At 32.5% G+C, this 27,148-nt stretch overlaps 1 protein-coding gene and 1 long non-coding RNA gene across 2 annotated transcripts; one reads left to right on the top strand and one right to left on the bottom strand.

The window, feature by feature from the left end:
* Positions 1–1,948: 1,948 nt before the first annotated feature.
* LOC126885459 (uncharacterized) lies at positions 1,949–3,292 on the bottom strand. Its single transcript, XM_050652030.1, has one exon. The coding sequence runs from the start codon at positions 3,290–3,292 to the stop codon at positions 1,949–1,951; it is 1,344 nt and encodes a 447-aa protein (XP_050507987.1).
* A 1,469-nt stretch (positions 3,293–4,761) lies between these two features.
* Positions 4,762–8,381, top strand: LOC126884358 (uncharacterized). The gene is made up of 3 exons (XR_007697982.1): positions 4,762–6,048; positions 6,771–6,928; positions 8,194–8,381. It is a non-coding gene; the product is annotated as an uncharacterized LOC126884358 (long non-coding RNA).
* The last annotated feature ends 18,767 nt before the right edge of the window (positions 8,382–27,148 follow it).

Here is a 27,148-nt window from a genome sequence, read left to right as displayed (position 1 = left end):
TCACTAAAGTAAAACCATGTTTTGAAGACGGTGACTCATTTTCACTTCCCCTTCGATAATCGTCTAAGTAGTATACGAGGTGAAGTTTAAATATTGTGGTTTACAAGACTTAGGGCTAGTAGTTTCTGTCCCGATTAAACCTTAGTTAAAGGAATTTTGTCATGCAAAGTTTCGCTAAACGGGGTTTAATCGAGACAGAAAGTACAGGCCCTTAAAAACCGACTTTAACTGCTTGAAAATCTTTTAATTGCTCCTCTTATCAAAGGTAAAGTTAGCCAACTGTAGTGTCAACTACAGAACGCGTGTTATTTTTAAGTAAATAATTTGTTGCATAATTGGTAACCCAAAAATTCAGGTAAATCCTGAAATTTCAGTAGCTACCCTTTAATCAGTGGCGTATCCCCATAGACATATTTAGTATGTCTACCCTTAGAATAATGTATTATGTTGTAGATACTGTGTAACTCTTAAAAAATGAATTTGTGTGGCCAATAAAGAGTACAGTTGTCACTTTCATAGAACAATAGTCACTTATCTTATTTACATCTACTGACTACTTATAGAGTGCGGTTGCAATTTTAAAAATACTAATTTATATAAATATTATTCTAAAGTAAAAGGAACCACATAACAAACTAATTACTTTAAGATAAAATGACTCCAGCTTAGAGGCAACCGAATTTGTGATTTTTTTAATTATAAAAGCCTTAAGGGTATAGGCGCAAAATATCGCCTATCAAAATATTCAATGTGTTTTACTGAGAAAACTAATAAGTATTTTTGAAAAATTTAAACACATAATGAAAGATTACGTTATTACCGAGGACCGAAAGTTCCTGAAAACTTCTATAATGTTGATTAATAAGTTAGAGGGGTCGAAAAAAAAAAGAAAATTTAGTGTGACTTTTAATTTCAAATATCTCATTCAAAAGAAACTTTTGGGTTATTCTAAGGGACTTTCAGCCCTCGGTAATAAAGCAATCTTTCATTCTGCATTTACATTTTTTAAAAATACTTATTAGTTTTCTCAGAAATCGAAAAAAAAATGAATACATTTACAACACATTGAACATTTTGACATGCGAGATTTTGCGCTTATGCCTTTAAGATGTTTTAACTTTCAGGTATTTTATTTTGTTTTATGAATTTAATCAATAAAATCTTTAGTGTTTCTAGAAATAATCAATTTATGATAAGAGAAATACGCTTATTATACAATCAATTATTCACAACTGAACTAACTTTTTAATAATCTCAAGACGTGGAGTTAAAACCTCTTCAATTAACTTGTTTCCACACCACCCATGGGGTAAAGTTATCGGTGCGTTTTTTTTGTATGTGGTATCCCCAATAGGCCTAATCCACAATGTAATATTCAATCAGAGTCATGAATCTAAAAGATATTGTATTACTATAAGAGTAATAGGTTGTTTTACAACACTAGTAAATGCGACTAGTTTAATTTTAACAGCACATATGTATCTCATCTATCTAGCTATAGAAAGCTCGAAGCAGTATGGATGATAAAGGCAAAATTTACAACACAGTCATCAGACCAATAATTACCTACGCGGAAAAAACACGACCTGATACAGACAGGACAAAAAGAATGCTAGAAACAGCAGATATAAAAACCCTTCGAAAAATTGATGGTAAGACACTATGAGTTAGAGCTAAAAGAGCTAGAGAGGGTTAGTGCAGATATATGACGGAGATGCAAGGCGGATAACAATAACAACTGGGTAAAAAACAGGTAAAATGGAACGACCACATAAGCCGAATGACAACAAATATAGTAGTAAGGACGGCGAGAGACGGTTCACTAATAGGAAGACGATCAGTGTGAAGACCATGAAAATAATGGAATGACAACTTACTGGAGGCATATTGAAAAACAGACAAAGAAGAAGAAGAATAAGATATGTACCTCATAATTTTGCAAATCATCTTACTCCATTGATTCTGCAGAACTGTCTGAATCATTTGATCCTAATTGTATTATCACAGGCTCAATAACATTATCCACCATGCCGTCCAACCTCCACATATCGTCTTCTACTTTAATGACATGGCTTATCGCATTCTTCCAATCAGTTGAATTAATACTGTCCAAACTGGCTTGCAAGAGACGCTGGACATCACTAATTTTATATGTGACATTTTCCCGAGCCACATATCCTTTCATTTGTGCCCAAATTAATTCTATTGGGTTCAATTCACAATGATAAGGCGGTAGTCGTAAGATGGTAATGCCATGAAGTCTAGCCATTGTATCTACAGCATGCTGACGATATGTACCACGATGTTGTTTAATAATACCAATAAGCTCTAATTTAACCATATCCTCGCCGTATGGAATTGATTTTTCCCTCAACCAATGTTGCAAAACTGCTTTTTTGTCACTCATAGTAGGAATTCGTTCAACAAGTCGACTATGGTAGGGTGCATTGTCTAATACGACCACTGAGTTAGGTTCGAGATGCTGAAGAACGTTTTCGAACCATCTTTCAAAGCATACGGCGTCCATGTCCTCGTGATAGTCGCCAGTTTTCTTTGATATAAAAACGAGAGCATTATTTTCAAGAAAACCTGTATCGCTACCGATATGAGCTACAATAAGACGTTGACCTTTGCCTGATGGTGCTCGTAACCCTGTAGATAAGCCTTCTATAAATGCTTGACGAGGAGTTCTTATAGTTGTATCGTGCCAAATTTTTGAAACCGTATGCCCGGCATTAATCCAAGTTTCATCAAGGTAGTATATTTTTCTTTTGGAAACACGATAATTCCTAATAGAGCGCAGATATCTTCGTCGCCATGATACAATTTCCTCTTTATCTATTAGGATTGATTTCCGACACCGTTTCATGTAACGAAAATTTAACTTATGCAAAACTTTTCTTAGAGTTTCACGGCCCATTTGAGGAATCATGTCGTTCTCCTGCAACTTAACCTTAACACTTTTGATAGTTGGAAGCTTATTTTCTAAAAAGAACGTATGTACAGTTCTCCGGATTATACTCATTTGCGATTCACTTAAATGAAAAGATCTTCGTCCACGCTGGCGAGTTTTTGGCGCACTTAAAGTTTCTGTGCTTTTTAATTCACGCACAATTCTTTCAACTGTGGTGGCTGACACTCCTGTTAAGAACGAACAGCGATCTACAGCTTCCGTTGTAGGATGTGTTTTCTTAAGCCCATCATATACTTTCCACACGATTTGTTTCTCAGCTTTTGACAGTGGTTTGTGTCGATGAGACTGTGTCGTACTTGTGCCAGCAGCCGCATCCATTTTTATTCTATAAAGACAAAAATATACTTTCATTAATCTTGCCGAGTTTTGTTATTATTACATGTTTTAATTTCTCTGTTTAACAACGTCTATGAAATGTCAATTAACGTATTTTTATTATTGAATGTTGCTTTATTACCCAGGAAATTTGATCAAAAATTGAAAAGCCATAATGAACAATATTTCTTACCTTGACTTGAATCAAGCGACAAAATTTTTTAACACTCTCTGGGCCCCTTTTAGAATTATTTGTCGACCCCTGCTCTATACGCTTTTCGAAATTTTCTTTATTTTCAAAATGAATTATTGATAATACAATCATTAATAATTGTTGACTTTTTTGATTAAAAATAATAAGTATTACTTAATGGTTTTGCTTTATTACAATGTAATAATTAATTCTTGATTTTTTGATTAGAAATCTAATTCTTAATCGTTTTGTATTAAATTTTACAATGCGTTTAATGTGTTTACTTGTCATTTCATGATTTAATTTAAGACAAGAAGTATTTTAAATCAATAAATCTAAATTTCACAACTAACTGTATAATGTACTCACCTAGAAATAACGAAATATCTGTATGACAATAATAATAGAGTTCTATAACTACGCTTTCCGGTGGAAAATTTCCACTATTCACTAAATGCAACAAAAAGTCAAACGCTCACTGTTCACTACAGTTAGTACGCTACTGATACTTCTCAAATTTGCGGCTTAGAAATCCCTCCGGATGTATTAGTCACCGTCTTCAATTTTCGGTTTTAGTATAAGTCAATAATTTTCGAGTTATGTATTTGGTTTTTTTGTTGAAAAATGAACATATTCTCTCGCAAATAACTCAAAAATTATTGACTTAGTGAAAAACTGTATACAACAAAAGTTGCTTAGAATTAATCAGTTTATTCAATTCCGGACTTATTTTAAAGGTTTCTTTTTTCACCCCCGAAACGGAGTGAAACTCACCCCCAGGGTAAAAGCACACATCGGCACAATATCACTTATTTTTTTGACATGTTATAGCTACGTGCATGTCAAATTTCATGTCATTCTAAGTACTTTTACTACTATAAACCGTTATTTTTGCAATAATTTATTAATAACAAAGTCGGAACGCGGTTTAAGCTATCACGACTAGTGACAATCGATTTAGCTTATAAAAATACTATGAAAAAGACTACAAACTTGCTGTAGATGAAGCATTTCGAGCTTTTCGGCGAATAAACAATTATTTTGTTAAATGATGAAAGGGTTGCCAATGCGAGTCCATTATACAATTGGGAAAGCAAAATTTTCTGGGAAATCTGACAGCACAATCTTAAATATGACAAATAATAAAAAGTCTCTGGCAACCAAAAAACAATTTTAAAATTTGTGCATGTGAAAAATTTTGTGTGATGTCCCATTATTAAATTATTAAATGTGTTTTACACTTTCTTAAACATTAAAAATAAAAAACAACTGCAAAATCTGACAAACCACAACTGTTAATGATAAAAAACATACATCACTGGGAACACAGCAATTTATGCCAGGTTCCACATTGAACATAACAAACAATTAAGAGACTAAGGGCTGTTTGACTGGTCAACTGTTCTTATGGGGCTGGTGACTTCCAGGTACATCTTTAGCTGTAGAACAGTTTCAGTAGCTGTTATGTAAGTACATACCGATTACTATTAACTTTATATGTTGTTTGATCGCATACCATCTTGTCAGGACTCCATCAACCCTTAACTATTTAAGGATTGATGGTAGTATATATTAAATTACTTATATACCAAGCAATTCCCATCAGATTGATCGCTCCCAATGGCAAAAATGTCTCAGTTTACATGCTATAGTAGACTATTGAGTTCAATACTATACAGTTGTTTGGCTTTATTGTATGTGATTAAAACCAAGACAAAGTTGTTTTTTAAGTTTTATATAATATGTATATGTACATGTCTCTCGTTTTATGATTTCCCTAACAACACACAACATTCCAGGAATGTACTACCAAAGTTCTATCAATATTTGAATGTCCTGGACATTTAGGGAACATTCGGTGAACATCTGTTTAAATTATTCCTGGAATGTTACCATAAGACATTCTGTGAACATACTACCAATGTTCCTATATTTTAAGTTGCGAAATAATACATACGTGTAACAGATACAACATTACTTATAACATACCAGACAAACTAAGTGACACTTTAGGCCTACAGTGCAATAATATGTCAAATTTAAAGAGTTTCCCAAGTTCAATTAATACAATATATAAACATACAAATGTAATAAAAATTATTGTTCGCGAATATTCAATTTGGAATGCGATTTTGTTAATAAAAAAAATACTTATAACTTATGCAAAACCCAAGAGAGGCATTTATATTTATTTCTTTTGCGTTCATTTTCAAATTCGCCGTGCATATATTTTTGTGCATGGCGCTTGAGAGGGCATCACGTGACTAAAAACGACCAACCAACGACCTCGCTTCGGCCATCTTGGCATCTTCATCTTGGCCACCTTGCTTTGCCGTGGGTGGATCGTTGTTTTTATTATTTGTGCTTTTTAAGAATATTTTTTTAATTCGGATACTTTTATAATAGCTTTAATAGTATTATTAACATAGTGAATAAAATGGTGTCCTGTTTTTAACGCAGTTGGAGTAGCAGAAACAAATGTAGATAAAAAAATCTGCAGGAATAACGTTTCAATTATGACAGAAGCTCCAAACAAATGACTGTGAATGAAAAGCCCTATTAAAAGGTTAGTATGCAAATATGTAAACGAAGGCATGCCCTGTATTTCAGAAAATAAATTAATACTATTAATACCCTAATAATACTATTCATAAAAAATCTTTTAAGTAACCTAGATAATATAACAAAGTGAATAAAAGGCATAAATCAGAAGAATTATTATTTTATTTTATAAGTTAATAATTGGTCATATCCATTTATTATTTTAATAATAATTGTGAATAAGCCACAAACTTCGCTTATTCCTAACTAAAATAGTAAATAGATAACAATAGGATTTGTAAAACTAAAGTAATTCTTTTTGCGTTTTTGCTAATGTATGCCTTTATAAATAGGATGGTAGACCACACACTATAATATGCAGTACCAACTAATGAATACACAGAATATTATAGTCGATTTGCTAAACTCAGTCTCAGTACTACTGAGTCTCAGACACAACTGGCTAGTGATTTAGTAAATAATTTTGCCAATTTGATAAAATTGGCAAAAAAAAATAATAACTAAATAGTTAATAATTACTGTAATTTTGGCAAAATTGGCCAAAAACAAAAAAAAATTACCTACTAAAATCACTAGCCAGTTGTGTCAGAGTTTGGGGAACCGACTATACTAATAAACAATTTCTAAGCTGTTTTATAATATTTTGTGAGTCCATTAATCATATTTTTTATTTAAAACTAAAATTTGTTAATAATGCTTAGTAATGCATATATTTTGTATTTTTAGCTTTCCAGAAGATCCTGCGAAGAAGACATGAAGTATAGATCAGATTTGTTAATAGAGGACTATGTTCAAAACACTTTTTAGAAAAAGATATTGACAGAACTTCACTTTCATCTGTTCGTTTAAGAGACTGTGCTGTTCCAATAGCTTATGTCACACAGGTATATGCATTTTTTTTCTTGGTTTTAACATCTTTAAACGCGAAATGCGCAATAGCTTATCGAATTGATGCCATGTTATTTTTCTTTATTAAGGTCTTTGTTTATTATTGTGTATGTGTATTAACAACAGAAACATTTTTGGTTATTCTTTATTTTATTTTATATTTTGTCATCAAGTGTCCAGTCAATGTATGTAGTTTTCTTATGTACACCTTTATGGGTTTATACCTGGTGGATGTATATTTCAATAAATAAATAAATAAATAACCTAATTAATAATACAGTCTGTACAATATAGATACTGTTGTAATTCATTATCTACATCGGAGATCTAAGTTGACATTGTTGCCCAACTGCAAAAAATTTTTGAATTCATTTTAAGTCAAATATATCACATAATTATTGCGAAGTAGATTATACAACAAAACAGATTAATATTCAATGTAAATAAATAAAAACATCAGAAATAGAAAACAAGAATTAAGGTATAATCTTATGTTACAGTTATTAAGGTACCAAGGGATCCATAAGGATAATAACGCTTGAGGTCAATGGTGTTTTTAACAAGGGCCTGAGGGATATACGTTGACCGAAAGCGTTATTATTATAATACCTGTGGTGTCTTCAACGTTTAAAGTCTGACTAAATTATTCTTTATATGCGAAAAATTTGAATGAATTCTGAATTGATTAGTTTTTAAATAAGTACATTTACCAGTAACAGTAGTAACATAATTGTGGTAACCATAGTTTTACTTAGGTTGATATTTGTCAACTTGACAGTATCTAAGTCGTTATTTAAATTTAATGCCCAAGGGCGTTATATCGTACTTAACAGACTTCGAAATGTCATTATTTGTCAAATAATGTACCAGTAGGACATTAAAGTAAATAATAAAAACAATAAATATAATGAATACTAAATACTTATTTGTTTGTGAAAAATCTATTTCTTTGTGGCTTTTTTGTAATTAACTATTCTAATGAGGAAATAAGCCACAATTTACTTGAAAAAATAATTTTATTAAGGTTTCTACTTCCACGTCGGATGTCGTTGTCAAAATACAAAATGTTCATTATTATTATTTTATTTATTAAATATTATTTATTATTTATTTAAATATTATTTATTATTTATTTAAATATTATTTAATATTTATTTTTTTATTATTATTATTTATGCGTATTATTACCTGTAAATAATATTTCTTCTGATTGTTAATTGTAAAGGATAGAAAAATTACCTTTTATTTTATTTTCTTTTAGAATCAGCTGAGAGAAGTGGTCTACAAAAAACCAGAAAGGAAACGGAATATGTGGCTACGAAAAGCAAAAGAAAGGTTTACAAAGCAAATGTGACACATTTTTTATAATATTTAGGAATGTCAGTAAATTACATTAAAAAATGTATGTAAAGATTTTTTGCAATAAAAATGTTTATATTTATCAAGGATGTATTATTTGGTATGGCCACATATCGTCAGTGATGTGACAATACCTCCTATCTGTTTTTTTCAAGAGATTTGTAAGATAGACTAAAAACTTGTTTCGGCCACCTCCTGTTTTCATATATTTTTTGACTTGTTTTGCAGTAAATTCAACTATCTATTTACTACAAAAAAGTCAGAATACGTACGAAAACAGAAAGTGACCTTAAAAAATGTTTTTCGTCTCCTGCAAACCTCATGAAAAAACATAGGAGGTATTGTCACATTACTGACGATATATTTCAGTGAATGTCTAAAAAATATACTGTGAATGTTCAAAGAACGTTCGTAGACATTCATGGAATGTTCTAACAAGACATTCAGTCTAAAAATATACTGTGAATGTCCAAAGAACATTCATGGAATGTTCCAACAAGACATTCAGTCTAAAAAATAGACTGTGAATGTCCAAAGAACATTCGTAGACATTCATGGAATGTTCCAACAGAACATTCTAAGAATATTTAAAATGCTGACACAGCACTTTCCTGGGACTTTCCAGGGACATTCGTGTGCATTTGGGGACATTCCAGGAATGTTTTCAATGTCCTGTGTGTACATTCTAGGAACATTCATGGAATGTTTTGTGTTATTAGGGTTTAGCTTGTAGTTTGTCTTGTGAAGACTTTTTGTACTGGGCCTGAAGAATAGTCATATATTGTAAGACTCGAAACCGGTTGCCTTATGATTATATAACAACTAATAAAATACAAACTTAAGATTGCGAGTATTGACTTATTAATTACTATGTCCAATTGAATTATTTTGTTATTAACAAAATAAGAACACATTTTGAGTAATCGCGACTAGTCGCATTCGATTCAGCGGCCAAAAATACACCAGAGAAGACCTTAACACTATCAATTTATTTACAGGACTTTTAATAATTCCTGAAAAATACCACCTAATTTTACCATAATTTGTTAATAACAATTAAACGCACCACATTTGGGCTTCCAGACCACTTCCATTGGATTCAGCGACCCAAAAAACCTATAATACCACCATCAAATCGTGGCTACCTAAAAGTGAACACGGGACCCCCTATGTTGCGACTAGACTATAAGCACTGCACAAAATAAATGAAATAAACTAATATGAATCATAAAACCTTTCTTGTGAAAAAGTGAAAATTCTTAGTTATAACCCTTTTCTTCCAAATGAACGATATGTAGACTCTTAATACAGGGGCGTGCGTTGGGGAAGCCAGTAAAAAAATCTATCCTTGGAAAAACTCGAAAACGGCAGATTAAGAAAAGGTAAGTTAAGTGGTGCACGACAATTAGACCGAAAGCATTAGACCGAAAGCACTAGACCGAACTCACTGGATCGAAAAGCACTTTACCGAAACCTCACTAGACCGAACAGCATTAGATCGAAATGGTACATAAATTAAAAAAGATTGCAATAAATTATGCTAAGATTTTGTATATCTGTCGTTTTGTTTATTGTATTTTTTTTGTATTATTTTATATATAGACTGTGTAAATTGTTACTCTGTACATTCTGATATGAAATAATTTTGATCCGTTAAACAAAAGCACTGCAGAGAGAACAGAGTTTGAACGAACTAAGAATAGAACAATATTTAGCTGGCGAACAACCACCCACAAGCCAGAAAAAATACAGAGATTCTGCTGACAGATTAAAACACATCGTCTGTAACTTTGATGTTCATGGTAACATACTTAATTACTTAAGGGGGATTGCACATAACTTTAATTTTTAGTAAACTAAGTTATCACTATCTTCTCTGGTGTATTGGAGAGAAGAGGATATGGGTTTACTGATGAGGGGAAAAAGATCTCCGAAACCGGTATAGACTCTTCCTGCACTCTCCGATTTAACCAGAATATTATGCAGCTGCTGCATTTTAGTTTTACAAAGAAATTAAGAATGTTTATACATTTTTAATTCATTTACTCTTTTGTTTGAGTATTAAGGAATCTTTCTTGTTGGAGCTTTACCACGCTGAGTAGATGAGTTGTGAATTATTTAAAATTCTCTCATCTCAATTTCCTCGGCACCCTGTATGATTTATAAATTTTGAAAATCTCAGGAGGTGTAACCAAAGAAAGTATTCCACCTGTTGTCAATCTGGTGGTACAGAGGCGATATTTATTGTCGTTTTCTGTGCTACTTCGATTGATAACTTAGTTTGTTTTTTGGTAGATGGCCCTAGTTCATCCGTGACATTTCTTTCTTTGCAATTCGGGAAGGCCCAAGCTATGGCAAATGGTTAAATCGGAGAGAAGAGGATATGGGTTTACTGATGAGGGGAAAAAGATCTCCGAAACCGGTATAGACTCTTCCTGCACTCTCCGATTTAACCAGAATATTATGCAGCTGCTGCATTTTCGTTTTGCAAAAAAATTGAGAATGTTTATACATTTTTAATTTTTAGTATTGTATTAATTTAATTTTTAGTATTGTACATAATAAATAAAAAATAAATGCACCCTGTATTATGTACCTAATGCTTTTTGGTCTCCTGCTTTTCGGTCTCCTACTGTTCGGTTTAGTGAGGTTTCGGTAAAGTGCTTTTCGGTCTAATGAGTTCGGTCTACTGCTTTCGGTCTAATGATTTCGGCCTCTTTACAGTAAACCAAGTTAAGTATATGAAGAACAGTGTATATTTAAAAAAAAGCTGACGATTTAAGCGGGGCGTAAGAAGATGGGCGTCACAAAGTTTCACAACAAAAAAAGCGAATATTTTGCGAAATGAAATCGAAATACTGAAAAATATGTGTTCAATATTTTTCAAAAATATATCGAATGACATCAAACACTACCCCCACGGTGGAGGGGTGGGGGGTTAATTGAAATCCTTAAAAACCTCCATTTTTTATTTCAGATTTGGATTCCTTCCGTAAAAATAAGGAACTCTTATTCGAGACATTTTTTTGAATTATGGATAGATGGCACTATAATCGGAAAAAACGATTTATGGAAATGGAAAATTAAATTAACAAATGGAAAACTTAACTTAAATGCATACGTCACCTACTATTAGTATTCGTATTTCTTTAAATAGAAACATTTTGTCGAATAATGTAGATGATAGTATTCTGATCGATTAAGATAAATAACCTAAACTGAACGCAGATTTCGTGAAGTTAGAGTACTTAAGGGCGGAGGCGCAAAATTTCGCGCCAATGTGTTTTAAAATGCATTAATTTTTTTGAATCCTGAGAAAACTAATAGGTAAGTAGTATTTTTGAAAAAATTTAAACGCAGAATGAAAGATTGCATTATTACCGAGGGCCGAAAGTCCCTGAAAACTTGTATAATGTTTATTTTAATAAGTTACAGGGGTAAAAAAAGAAAAGTTAATTTAGCGTGATTTTTAATTGTAAATATCTCACTCAAAAGAAACTTTGGTTATTCTAAGGAACTTTCGTCCCTTGGTAATAATGTAATCTTTCATTCTGCGTTTAAATTTTTCAAAAATACTTATTAGTTTTCTCAGGATTCGAAAACAATGAATTCATTTAAAAGACATTGGCGCGAAATTTTGCGCCTACAGCCTTAAAGTAAGGTCTCGGTTCTTTCAAACTACTAAGTGGTCATTTCTGGCACAGAAGACTACGCATACATAGAATCAATGAAAAATGCAAATGCCAGAATTACAAATTTACCGAGTCGTATGTGATACTCGGACACTAAGGGCCGGTTGTTCGAACGCCTATCAACAATGATCACTATCAAATATTTAATTACTGTCACAACTGTCAATGTCAACTTTGGTTGGGTTGCTGAAAACATAATTGATTATAATTATGAGATTAGTCTGTTAATCAATTAACATAACAATTATTAACATTAATTGATTAACTAATTTCATAATTGTAATCAATAATTATGCTTTCAGCAACCCAATCAAAGTTGACATTGACAGTTGTGACAGTAATTAAATATTTGATAATGATCATTTTTGATTAGCGTTCGAACAACCGGCCCTTAGTCATTAAGAAGTGAGTACAGTCGATAGTCTACAGTAGCCGTGTATATACACTCAGGTGAAAAAAATTATATTCATGACATATTTCCCATTTATTTGGAGGACCCAAGTATTGGTACTTAACTAAAAACGAAAATCACAAAAGGCGCATGGTAGTTAATTACTCTCAAACAATAAATAGATTTACATTACGTGATGCTAAGCCTTTGGCGAATATCAATTCACTAGTGCCTAAGATGTCAAAATATAAAATTTTTAGCTCAATTTATTTAAAATCCTCCTATCATGAAATACCAATTCAGGAATCTGATAGGATCAAGGCAGTCATGATTTAAATTTAAAGAATATTTTAAATGCCGTTAAAAATACGGGTTAAATTTAAGACAAAATAAATGTCACTGTGTCACTACAATCAAAAAGTTATAAATATTTTGGGATATACAATAGAAAACTCTGCAATCAAACCTGATCCAGAAATATTGAAGCCTCTGCAAAATTTACCAGTTCCTAATGATTCTAAAAGTCTTCAGAGGCACTTGGAATGTTTTCACATTACTCAAAATGAGTAAATAATTTTTTAACAAAAATTAGAGGTCTTATGGATTGTAAAAAATTTTCATTAGGTCCAGACTTGGTATTTCCTTTTCAGGAGTTGAGAACTGAGTATAACTAATGCACTTCTATTTAGAATTGATGAAAAAGAAATTCTCATTGTTGAAACAGATGCATCTGAATTTGCTAGTGCTGAGTCAATCTGGAAGACACGTTGTTTTTTTCTCACGTACCCTCACAGATTCTGAACGAAAACATTCTGTAATTAAAAAAAAAGCATACTCTTGTCAAGTCAGTTCAAATTAATCACAGATCAAAAATCAGTTTCATTAATGTTTGATACAAACCATACACGTAAAATCAAAAATGAAAAAATGCGTTGGCGTTTGGAGCTTTCTTGTTTTAAATATGATATTATTTGGCAAGGTTCTGGAAACGTTTTCTTGTGGCATGTTAAATCTAGTGTAGTGTTTATATGGGATTGAGCCACAATTGTTGGTGTAATGAAAATTACATTTCTTAAATAGTACTGTTTGTCGTTTCGATTTCCACTCCGGAAATCGTCCTGAGAAAATTTAAAAATTTAAACAACATCAACACCTAATTTTCTTTTAATTTTCTGAGGACGATTTCTGGAGTGGAAATCGAAATGTCAAAAAGTAGTATTTAAGAAATGTAATTTTCATTACACTAACAATTGTGGCTTAATCCCATATAAACATAACAATGAATGAATTTATCGTCCAGGAAAGGCTAATGATGCAGCTGATGCACTATCAAGAATGAGCAATAATATAAATATGTATGTATATACAAATACGTTGTATCAATTACATTCAGATTTATCGCATCCTGGGGTATCGCATACGAGTATGTACCATTTTGTAAAAATTCGAAATTTACCTCATTATCTACATGAAAAAACAAGTAATTACCTCTTGTCCAATCTGTACAGAAATTAAATCCAGATTTTATAATAAAGAAGATGATAAACATTTAATCAAATCAACAGTTCCGTTCGAAAGATCGAATATTGACTTTAAAGGTCCAATACCCAGTTCTTATAGAAATTCCTATATGCTTACCAGTGGCGTAACAAATTCCCTCGGCCCCCCCGCAGAATTGGAAATGGGGCCCTTTAAAAAATTACTAAATGCGACATACGTCGGAAAAATAAAAGAATACCCATGAACGAACATATAAAACACGCTGTATTTTCCTGTCACTGTGTCACACAAAAAATTGGCCAGCGAAAGTACATGTAATAATTATATTGTTACATGTACTTGCACTGGAAAATTTCCTTTGTGATACGGTGACAGGAAAATGCAGCGTGTTTTATATGTTCGTTCATGGGTATTCTTTCATTTTTCCAACTGTATGTTACAAATACCTATATGTGTTACAGCTTAATAAATGAACGTAAATTACGGCGATACCGTGTAATTTCCAGTGTCACCACCGAAGTGGTCAACTCAATACTTTTCCAGTTATTTATGAGTGAAATTGTTTATTGTTCAACAAAAAATCCACGTTTTCAGGCGGTTTTTCGCAAATAGCTCAGAGTAAATATTTGATCGAAAAAAATATTGTTAGCAAAATGTATTGTATTGTAGCTTATCAAAAAATGAAAAGAATGAAGTCTATCGGCCCAGTAAAAGCAAAGTTATAACTCGTGAAAAGTTTTTCTTATTCGTCAAATTCCAAATCGAATGTTTCAACGTGTAATGACCCATTTCCAAAAAATGAAGTACTTTTTGGGGAAAACTCATTAAAACTTTTTTGTGTTTTTATTTTTAACAGTTAATCCTATTTTTTGATAAAAAAAGTTGTGAAAATCTCCCCATATTTAGCAACCCAATTTTTTTAGCAAAAAAGGGGCCAACTTTATTTTGAGCGTGACTCGCATAGTTTTGGTGCTAGAAACTTTTATAAAATATAAAAATAAAGCTTTTATAAACATTTAAAACAATGCTTAATTTTCTGGTTATTTCATGTTAAAATATTTGATTTGGAATTGAACGAATAAGAACAATTTTTCATGAGCTTCAACTGTGCTTTTACTGTGTCGATAGACTTCATAAATACATTATTTTTGTTGGATTTTATAAGCTACATTTTTGCTACAAATATTTTTTCGATAATTTTTCGATATCTAATATTTAATTCGATAAAATGCTTATTTTTGAGTTATTTACGAAAAAACCGTCTGAAAACGTGGTTTTATGTTGAAAAGTACACATTTTCACTCGCAAATGACTTCAAAATTATTGACACAGATAAAGAAACTCTCTAGAATAAAATTTGCTTATAATTAGTCAATTTATATATTTCCGCACTTATTTTAAACGTATATTTTTCCATAAATCCAAATTGTCAAGCAAATACGTCCGTTGTGACGCTGATGATTACATTCCAAAACGATCATTTACTGAGCTATTAGTGTATTCATGCATTGTTTACGACAACTTACATTTTTCATCTTTATTGGTACAGATTAAAATACAACAAAATTTACTAAATGATTACATTATTACAAAATATTATTCTATGAGACGAACAACTTTCTTCGTGCACTACTATCAGCGAATATATCTACAATTTTATTAATTCGGATGGGCAACTTCATTTTCAATACTGCACCGCTTATAAAATAATATAACAACACATTTTTACATAAGACGACAAGATAGGGCCCATGACATATTGGGGCCCCCCCGCAAGCTTCATGCTGCGGGGGCCTCTGTTACACCTCTGATGCTTACAATCATTGACGAATTTTCAAGATTTCCAAGTGCTTGCCCATCCTCAGATACATCTAGTCAGACAGTAGTTGAATGTTTGAATCAACTATTTTGTTTATATGGAATGCACAAGAATTTATTAATTGTCTATACTCTAAAGGAAGTTTTCAAGTAGAACAACACCATATAACCCTGAAGGAAATGGTCAAGTCGAAAGTACAGTGGAGTTATATCGAAAGTGATGAAACTGTTCTACCAGATGCTCTACATTCTCTACGAAGTTTACTGTGTACAGCAATCAATTGTACACCCCAAGAACTTTTGTCTACTTATCAACGAAGGTCAACTAGCGGAGCTTCTATTCTTTCATGGCATAGATAGAGTATTCCACTAGTGAATTAATACCAGATTAGACAGAAAATTTGCCTGTTCAAGAGCCGAATCAAATACCTGGTGGTAGTCAGGTTACTTTCATAATTCATGATGTATGAAAGGGCTGAATAGCCTCTGGTTTAGCGAGAATGGTCAATACGGTAAGGTGTACCTATTAGCTCAAAATTCTCTATTTTCAGATGAGGGGTTTAAAAGCAAATATCAAAAAAAAATCCTTTGCTACCTTTTTGAAAATGCAAAAAATAGGTTTTTTATAAAAAAAGAGCACTATTCAAACGTCCGTAGCTCGAAAAATTGTGAAACATGAAAAAACTTTACATGACAAAGTTGTAGATCTTTTCGAGATCTTTCGATTCGTTACTGTATAAGTATGGCTGCGTGACTTAAGAGGTGTTTTATAGCTGATTGAATATGGCCATTTTTGGTAAAAGGTGGGCCCCTGGGCTCAAAAAATCTTTTTTGTCCCTTTTTTTTTGTAGTACAACATACTAAAATTTCGGGAAAGTCCCTCCCCACAAAAGTACCTATTCGCGGTGTGCAAGTAGGTACTTGGAAGGGGAAACGAGAAACGACCCTGCGCGAGTCGCGGAGAAATATTGCAACTATCTTAAATAATTCATATTGTCAATTGAAATTGTCAAATTGACGTATATTTCATACATTCTGTCAATGAAGCAGAAAAATTATATATTGCTCCACAATATTGATATGATATGCAATTATTATATAAAGGTAAATTTAATTAATTTTATTTTGCTTGCAGTACTGCATTTTAATAACTAATTTTATTTACTACATACAATTGTTGACGTTTTCATAACATAACCTGAATCTTATTTTTTCTTCTTATTATTTTTTTTGGACTATGGCCTTGACAATTATCCAGTAACCAGGACTAATATAATTGGCCAATATAATTAAAAGTGCGAATTTTAGTATAGAGCGTATAAATAGGGGTCGCTTTGCCGAACTTGCACGGTCCCAATAGAAAAAGTAAAAATATTGCCCATATAAGTATAGTTCTCACGTAATGTTTAGGTATGTCTGATTATGATATGAGAAAAGTAACTCCAGCAGCGATAGGCTTAGAAGAAAACAGAAGTAAGTTTGCTAAGAGATTTGTTTGTGAGGCAAATGTCAGAGGAATAAAGAAATATTATATTCGCTTATAAAAACATATACACCACTACACATATCGGAAAAGTCTAAATCTAAGTCTAAAAAAAAGATTTTTAAAAAGAGACGTAATTTCTTCTTTAATTGTCTTGAATAAATAATAATCGATTTTGTAGTGTTTAGTAGTATTTAATATACTACTTACAACAAAATTTGTTGAAATGTTAAAAATAACGAGAATGCCTTTCAGAAATGTCAAAAATATCGAGAAGTACAATTAAATGAAAAATAGGTCATCACAAAATATGGTCCTAATAAGAAAACAAAATGAATACAAAGTATTGTTTCCACCCTTGTATATTAAGGCTCTACATATATGTCGTTCACAGACAAAATGAGATTGTCGATACCCGGTTGAGGTACGTTTGTCCATTCTTCTGCCAGACGTTCTTGAAAACGAAACGGCGTGATTATGTTACCCATATGTGAAGTCATTGTTCTGGCCAAGGCAACACATCGATACCTTCGTTGGTAAGCCAGTATGTCATTGGGCGTGTGACATGTGAACGAACATTGTCATGCATGAGGTTGAAATTTTGATCAACCGTATCAGCAAACGGATGAACAATACGTTGTAGAATGGTGTCGTGGTATGGCTGAGCTGTAAGGAAGCGGTTTGAAAAAACGAAGTCCGTTCTGCTACCGACTATTATTCCACTCCATACCATTATTGCATCACCTACTAGGTTGTTCAATAAGTTTTGCGGTTCGATAAGAAAAACACAATTTTATGACTTGAAATACACTTTATTATTCAGAAGTCGCTAGGAACCAAATCTGATTAATACTGTGGATGCTCTCACAATTTGAACTTTTATTCATGGATTTTAGCCATCGGTAAAATACTCATATAACACGGTGCATCGTCCTGATGAAAAAGGATTTCTTTTCTTTTGCAAACCGGGTTTTTTTCACGATTTTTTTCCTTCAGCTGGTCTAAATGGTTACAATAATATCCAGAATTTATTGTTTTATCAGCTTGCAAGTAATTCCCAAAAAATTCCTCTCACATCCCAAAAAAGGATGCTAAGTTCTTCTTGGTCGATTTCTGGACACAAACTCGTTTTGGAGCCGAAAAACCAGATTCTACCACTTTTAACCTTTTGTTTTGATTTAGGATCATGGTGATGGACAAAGCCTCATCCATTGTGATAAACCGACGCACAAAATATACTTTATCCTTTCGAAAACGCCCTAAATATTGCTGAGAAAGTCGCATTCGAATGTGTTTTTGGTCCGTTGTCAGCAAATGCGGCACACATTGTGACCACAGCTTTTTGAAACCCAATACTTCGGCCAAAATATTGCTTACGCTGCCGAATGAGATGCCTAGGGATTCTACTAAATCATTTTCAGTTACTCGACGAGTTTCCAATACCGGATCCTGTGTTTTTTCTACGATGTCTGGTGGTCTTTCTGTTTTTGGGCGTCTTTGACGTGGATCGTCTTCAATGCTTGAACGACCACGTTTAAATTGAGCAACTCACTTTCTACAGTAATAATTGAAGGCGAAGAGTCCTTATTCGCCGTGTGCAAGTACTTGGAGGAGATACGAGAAACGATAGTGGGCGAATAGCGGACAAATCTTGCAACTTTCTTAAATAATTCATTGTCAAATTGACGTATATTTCATATCTACTGTCAATGAAGAAGAACAATTATATGTTGCTCCACAATATTGATATGATATGCAATTATTATACAGTGATGAGCGTGCTAATAACCGGCAAAATAGCACAAAAGATGGAAAACATATTAAATTGTGAAATAAAAAGAAATAAATCTAGCAGAGTTGTTAAATTTAGCTATAGTAACATATAAATTGACATTATATTGACTGTTTCCCACTTTTAGACGTATCAGAGAAGTATGTCAACTAAAACTGTCACTGTGACGGTGACATTTCTCAAATTTGTTCGATACGTCTAAAGGTGGGAAACAATCAATATAATGTCAATCTATAAGTTACTATCGCTAAATTTAACACCTCCACTAGGTTCATCTCTTTTTATCTTACAACTTAATATGTTTTCCATCTTTTGCGTTATTTTGCCGGTTATTAGTGCGCTCATCACTGCATAAAAGTTAATTTAATTAATTTTTTTTTGCTTGTAGTAGTGCATTTTAATAATTAATTTTATTTACTACATACAATTGTTTACCTTTTAATAACATAACCTTAATATTACTTTTTCTTCTTATAATTTTTTGGGCTATGGCCTTGACAATTGTCCGTAACCAGGACCAATATGATTGGTCAATATAATTAAAAGTGCGAAAAATGTTGCCGAGCTATGAAACCAGGTGTCGCTTTTCCGAACTTGCACGGTTTCAATACACTTTTAACATTCGTTTATAAATTTCTTTTGCCTTTAAACCTTCCAAAAATTAAAATTCAATCACTGCACGATACTTGATTATTTCCATTGTAAAAAATACTGTGACACATCGATACTAAATGGCTTCTAAAAAAATAATGAATTGACAGATTAAAATAAAACTTCACATACGTTCATACGAAGAGTGTACCAACATAATAAAAAAAATCTCTTATCGAACCACAAGACTTATTGAACAACCTAGTATGTATAAACGTTTTGAACATTTTTAAGCGTTCCACATTTTCAGATAGTTTCCACACTCTTACTCAACGAGAATCTGGATGAAATTCAAATCTAGATTCATCGGAGAATAAAACTATTGCATAATCATTTGCTTCCCGGTTTTGATATTCTTGACACCACTCTAATCTTGCAGCGCGATTGTCTCTGGAGATAGGTGGATATCTCAATGGCCTTCGATTATGGAGATTGGCTTCATGGAGACGATTTCTAAAGGCTGCGTCTCACCATCAAATAATTTGATCAAACAGTTTGAGCAAACTTGACGTACTTGAGGAAGTACGTCAAAGTGACGTCACAATTGCAGTTTTTTTGAAATTCTAAAAATCTGTGCTCTCACTATCAGTCTAGTTTGATCAAATTTTTTGTATTGAGTTGTCTAACTTGTTTGTACTTTATATAAAATTAAAATTTTTCATTATTATCCACAATGAACACTCAGGATGTGACGTCACTAACTGTCACTTTCAGTTTGCTCAAACCAGTTTGATCAAATTATTTGATTGTGGGACGCGGCCTTTACAGTATCTCAGCTTATGGTTACTTGGTGTGTTCTCTAGAAGTCGCTAACCAATTCAGTGCAATAAGCGTTCCGCTTTGAATGACCTGGAGAAGGAAGACATGATCATTTTCAACGCTTGGAATAGTATTCCTGATTCTTACGTTCGGCTGAAAAAGCGTTTGCTGTTGTTTCCCTTTTCGTTTCTACGTATCAGAATTAAACAAATAATAATTTTGACCAAAATTTTTGTAAAAAATATCATGTAAGAAATAAAAACTCTACAACACAAAAGAAAATAGAAGTTTTCTACGATGATTAGAATCAAATATATCGCCAAAAAACGAAAAATTACGTTTAAGGTCCTAAAAATGTTTTTGGTCGAACACGTTTCATGTAAAACAACATGGTATTTTTATTTTTGGATTATCGCTGGGGAAATTTTTCACTATCTTCAGAACCCCCGTAAGGGTTACTGGCGCCTGTGTGGAAAAAAGATTTTCGCGCCCCTTAAGGCATTTTGAATCATGCTTTTTTATTTTTTTTAACGTTAGGTAGGTAGGTAGATAGGTGCTTGAAATAAAGCACTGAACTTCCAAAACTTCCGAATTTTAAATAACTTAAATTTGTCATACAAATAGCTAACATGTCAAAGAAAAAAGTGGTATTGTGCCGATGAGTACTTTTGCTCTGGATGTGAGTTTCACCCCTTCTCGGAGGTGAAAAACATACGTTCAAAAAAGTCCAAAATTGGATAAAATCACTAATTTTAAGTAACTTTTATTCTATAGAATTTTTTCACTAAGTCAATACTTTTCGAGTTTTTGCGAGTACAATCCAACAAGTGAGAGTTGGCGGCTGACCTTCTCGTATTGTGTATTTCTCGCTGTCGCGCAAGGTCACCCGCTAGTTCTTGCTTGTCGGATTGTACCTAAATATGTACATTTTTTAACAAAAAAAAAGAAAAAACGTTTTTATGTTTTTCGCAAATAAATAAAAAAAAGTATTTTATAGAAAATATATATATATATATATATATATATATATATATATATATATATATATATATATATATATATATATATATATATATATAACCGGTTCTATAGCGTTCTACGCCTTCCGTTACCCAATCGCCAAGCCTGTCGATCTAGCCAGTCATTTTCTTGAAGATTTCTTTCTGACATGGCTTTTGTAATTCCTTGTTTCCAGGAGGTCGGTGCCCTTCCCCTTTTCCGTTTTTCTGGCGGTATCCATCTCATTGTAATTTTTGGTAATCTTTCATCTCCCATTCGTTGGACGTGTCCATACCAGGTAAGTTGGTTTCGTTGTACCTCGTCCACTATTGTTTTCTGCTTACCTACTTTTTCTCTGATCTGTTCATTTCGAACATGGTCCCATCTCGATATTCTGGCAGATCTTCTAAAAAAATCCATTTCAGTGGTAAGCAGCTTATTTTCGGATTTTTTTGTCATTTGCCACACTTCAGAGCCATACGTTAAAATTGGTTTCAGAATAGCGTCGTACATCCTCATTTTTGTATTTAAATTTATGTTATGTTGCCATAAGACAGGGTTTAGGGCTCTAGTAACCTTTCTAGCCTTCGTCACTCTATCATCTATACTGGGTTCCGTTCTTCCACTATTTGTTAATTTAATCCCTAGATATATATATATATATATATATATATATATATATATATATATATATATATATATATATATATATATATAAAATCTTGTTAATTTTGAGGTTGCAGTCATAAATTTCAGGGGGCAGGATAAGTAAAACTCTTAGTTATTATCAAGCTTTCGCAAAATTTATTTGCTTCTTCAAGATATGCTAAAAAAGTTTTAGTAAATACAATGAAATTAAGACGATAAAAAATATTGTACATAAAAGCATAAAAAACTTACAACGTGAGGTTAATCCATTAAATTTTTGGCGTACATAACAAAAAAATATATAAAATTCTTAATCTAATTTCTAATCTTCTACAATGCCTTAATTTTAGATAATTTAAAAAGAGAAAAATAATTTGACAATTTAATTTCATTGTATTTACTAAAACTTTTTTAGCATATCTTGAAGAAGCAAATAAATTTTGCGAAAGCTTGATAATAACTAAGAGTTTTACTTATCCTGCCCCCTGAAATTTATGACTGCAACCTCAAAATTAACAAGATTTTACATAGTGTCAGTCAATATTACCTAACTGCTTTATATATATATATATATAACAAGGAGAGGTTAACGCGAGTTAAAAGATATCGGCATGGCTCGCAACAATGAAAATACAAAATATGCATATTTTGTATATATATATATATATATATATATATATATATATATATATATATATATATATATATATATATATATATATATATATATATATATATATATATATATATATATATATACTCTGTACAACCCCTGATGTAGTCACTTCCGTCAAGATCTAGGTCCTCCTGTTGTATTTGGTTACCGATGTGTAGATATTGTGTTTTCCTTATGTTTACCTCTAAACCCCATTTCCTGTATTCTTCCATCAATTTTCTGGTCATATATTCTAAGTCTTCCTTATCTTGGGCAACTACCACCTGGTCGTCTGCGTAGTTCAAAGTGTATAATGTTATGTCTCCGATTGGTATACCCATACCACTGCATTTCTGTTTCCAAAGTCTGAGAGCACCGTCGGTATATATATTGAAAAGAATGGGAGATAAGCAGCACCCTTGTTTAAGGCCTTTTGTTACTTGGAAGCTAGATGACAGATGGTTACCTCTCTTTACTCTTGACATAGAATCTTTATAGAGGCATTGTATGGCTTTGATGACAGTTGCAGATATGTGTGTATTGTCCAAAACCTGCCACAGTTTTTTCACGGGCACTGTGTCATATGCTTTCGTTAGGTCGACAAAAAGTATATGTGTGTCTTGTCCACGTTCTAGTCTTTTTTCCATAACCTGTGTTAGACAGAATATATTATCGATCGTAGATCGTCCGGCCCTGAAACCACACTGTTCTTCGGATTCATAGGGTTGATATTCTTCGCAAATAATGGTTTTCAGTATTCTGCCATATAAACGGCTCATTGTGCTTGTTACAGTTATTCCCCTATAATTGTTGACATCACTTTTACTTCCCTTTTTGTGTATTGAAGAGATCCAGCCCTCTTTCCAGCTTTTCGGAACTTGTTCTCCGTTAATAATTCTGTGATCATTCGGATTAATTTCTTTGAACCTGATTTTATTAGTTCTGCGGGAACATTGTCAGGGCCAGGGGCCCGACCATTTTTTAATTGTGAGATAGCTTTCTGTACCATTTCTGTTGCTAGCAAAAAATATTGCTAGCAAAAATATAGCTTATAAAAAGTGAGAAAAATGGTATATATATGAAGTCTGTAGACCAAGTAGAAGCAGAGTTGTATCTAATGAAAAGTAAGTTCTTATTCGTCAAATTCCATATCGAATATTAAAAGAAGCTTTATTTTTTTAGTTTTTAACATTAACAGTAAGTATGTTACGCTCAAAATAATTCGTCCCCTGGTCCCAAAAAAATAAATTAATAGTTGCTGCTTCACCACAAGTTACTTTACTTATGATTATGTATTGTTTATATAGGATCTGAAGTAGGCACTGAAGTTTCATCGGTTCAAAGTGCTTATTTTTGAAAAGGCTGTGGTTAAAAGGGCTTGAACGAGTCACTTATTACGAGTGTATGTAAATTTTGAACAGCTATATCTTAACCAATTATGGTCTTACAAGAAAACAAAAATCCAAAATATTCAGTTATTTTGAAAAAAAAAGAATTTTTTTCAAGATTAAAAAATATTTTATTTTAAAACTAAATTTTTTCAACAATGAGCACTTTGAACCGATGAAACTTACAGACCATATAAACGATACATAAAGTACTTAAATGGTAAAGTGGTAACGACTAATTTCATTTATGATGCTAATTAGAGGGTGATAATAACGATCTTTTACCCAAAAAAGGGACAAATTTTATTTTGAGCCTAACTTACTTTTGATGCTAGAAACTTAAATAAATAAAGTTTTTTTCTGCTTCATATTTTGGTTATTTCACGTTGAAATATTCGGTTAGGAATTTGACGAATATAAACCTTCTTTTCATTAGCTGCAACTGCATCTCTGTTTCTATATACTGGGTTTACAGACTTAATATACAAACTATTTTTTATGTCACTTTTTTGTAAGCTATATTCTTGCGAAGAACATTTTTTTTTCGCTAAAATACTTACTTTTTGAGTTATTTGCGAAAAACGTCTAAAACGGGTGTTTTGTTGTTGAAAAATGAACATTTTCACTCGCAAATTACTCGAAAAGTATTGACTTAGTGAAAAAACTCTATAGATAAAAGTTGCTTAGAATTAGTCAGTTTGTCCAATTCCGGACTTGTTTTGAACGCATGTTTTTTCACCCACCGAGAAGGGGTGACACTCACCCCAGGGCAAAGCACACATCGGCACAATATGACTTGAAATCCACCGGTTCTTTAAAACCCACAGCAAAAATCGTGAGTAAATGGACTATTATTAGGTGTTTGTAGACTAAAATATCAAAATGACACAAACAATAAAATTATAAAAAAAATTAGGTAAAATGCCTGACTTCAGACATATTCTCGCAAATAGGAATTGACAGTAACTGGATGATGTATTAATAAAATTTCGTGTGTATTTATATCTTCTTTTCCTTTATGTGCCGTGTCCATATTCAGACGTTGGTCGTCATCATGTTTATAAGTTCCTGTAACCTTTTTCTATCGGCTGCTGTGCGAAATAATTCTTCTTGTTGTTCCACACCATTGTCTAATATTACGCAACCATGAAAGTTTCTTTCAACCAATCTATCTGGTTCCCTCCACTTTTCCTTGTATTATAAGGAGAAGTGGATGGTATTTAGGACCTCAAATTTATGGCCGAAATATTCTCTTTTTCTCCTCTTTTCCTCTTTTTCTCCTATTTATACCTAATCCTATTTAATTTCTCAAGTTTTATTTTAAAATTAATTTTTGTTTTTTTTGTTTGTTTTTTTGCAATTTTTGACCCCGGCTTTTGGCGCCCTTAAAGGATGGCGCCCGTGTGCATTGCACACTTTGCACATATGGTAGCGGGGGCCCTGACTATCTTAACCGGTTGGAACCTTTAGCCACAGTATAAAGAGGGACAGTAAAACCTCTTCCATGTCGGCACTTTGATCTCAAGAAGTAATACCGGCAGTACGCAATAATTGGTAATTCACCAGTGGTGGATGCGGGTTTTCCCTGTTAAAACCCGTACGTTTCTATGCGACTAGCAATGCGAGAGTGGGGCAAAAGCGACTGGGAACATTGCGCGGTCGCCATGCGCGACTAAAGATTTTACTTCCAATTTTTCGGAGAGTGGTTCTACTGTCCCTCTTTATACTGTGCTTTAGCTTTATTTCCCAGATAACAATATAAACTTGTTTCAAAGTTGCAACAAGTTTGATACATCAAACATATGAAAGCTTGCTGCAGGTTTGCCATGGCAACTTTGCAAATTTGCAGCAAGGTTAAATCAAACTTGCTAGTTGGTGTGTGACAAACTTGCATGAAGTTTGTTTTTTCAAACTTGATACAAACTTGCTTAAGGTTTGTTTTAAAATACTAACCTCAATTTGAATAAAACAATGTGAACAAAAAATTCAATACCATTTTATATAACTATTTATTAATCACTCGACTAAAATACAATCTATTGTATAAAATTATTCATGGGAACTTACATTAAACACCCTAGCTTCAGATTCCGATGCTTGGTTTTGTCTATCAGCTCTGAAACAAATAGAAATTGTTAAAAACTCTTGCTGTGTGAACAGAATTAATCTATGTTATTAAAAGAGGTAAAGAGATGTTAAAGTAACAATTTTACAATAAAACCTAAAATTTATTTATTATATCTATTTTATAATACCTATATAATTTATTTTAAATAGTATGTGAGTACAGTTAGAAGCTACAAAAAACATAAAAAGACTTAGGTACTTCTACCTCCACCAGAGTTGACCAGAGCAAAATGAGTAGGTACTAATCTGTAATGCAGTAAGCATGCAGTTTGGTCTATTAACAATGAAGAAAATAGGCTTCAGCTTAGTAATAATAATTAAGGTAATAGTCTCGGAGAATTGTACGGAAATTTAAGTTGTAAAAAACTTGAAGAAAAATATCAACGATAACCACAACAACAAACTACCACCGTGTACGCGTAGCAGATTATTTTTCCCGTGTTGCCAGCCATCAAGTAAGCTTTTTCCCTCAACTTACCTTAAAAATTCTCACTTTTATGAAAAAATTCGCTCCTATTTACAAAATCTGCGAAAATATGTTGAATTATTTTTTAAATATTTTGATTTCTTTAAATATTGTGCAATTTGGACTGGAGCAAAAATTCCCTTTTGAGATAACTTTTTCAATTGTATGTTGAAAATTCTCGCAAACACAGAAATTTCCCTCCGGGTGGCAACACTTTCGTTGTCGTGGGCGGGACATCAGTCGGGGCGCCGAACGAAAACCGAATCGAAGCGGGCTGTGCAAAGCTAAGCTTGAAGCAAAGTTGCTACAATTACAAACTTCAATAATCATCTTTGTCATAACAATATTGCAGCAAACTTGTCACAAACTGCCTCGTCATATTTGACGCAGCAATGAAAAATCACAGAAGAATCAAACTTGCCACAAGTTTACATGCTATCTGGGTTAGCATAGATACTACTTATTTAGGGCCGACACTTTCTGTCCCG

Source organism: Diabrotica virgifera, chromosome 5 (assembly GCF_917563875.1).
Source record: "Diabrotica virgifera virgifera chromosome 5, PGI_DIABVI_V3a".
NCBI classification, from domain to species: Eukaryota; Metazoa; Arthropoda; class Insecta; order Coleoptera; family Chrysomelidae; genus Diabrotica; species Diabrotica virgifera.
Note: the sequence above shows the minus strand (reverse complement) of the source record. Positions and strands in the feature narration are given on the sequence as shown.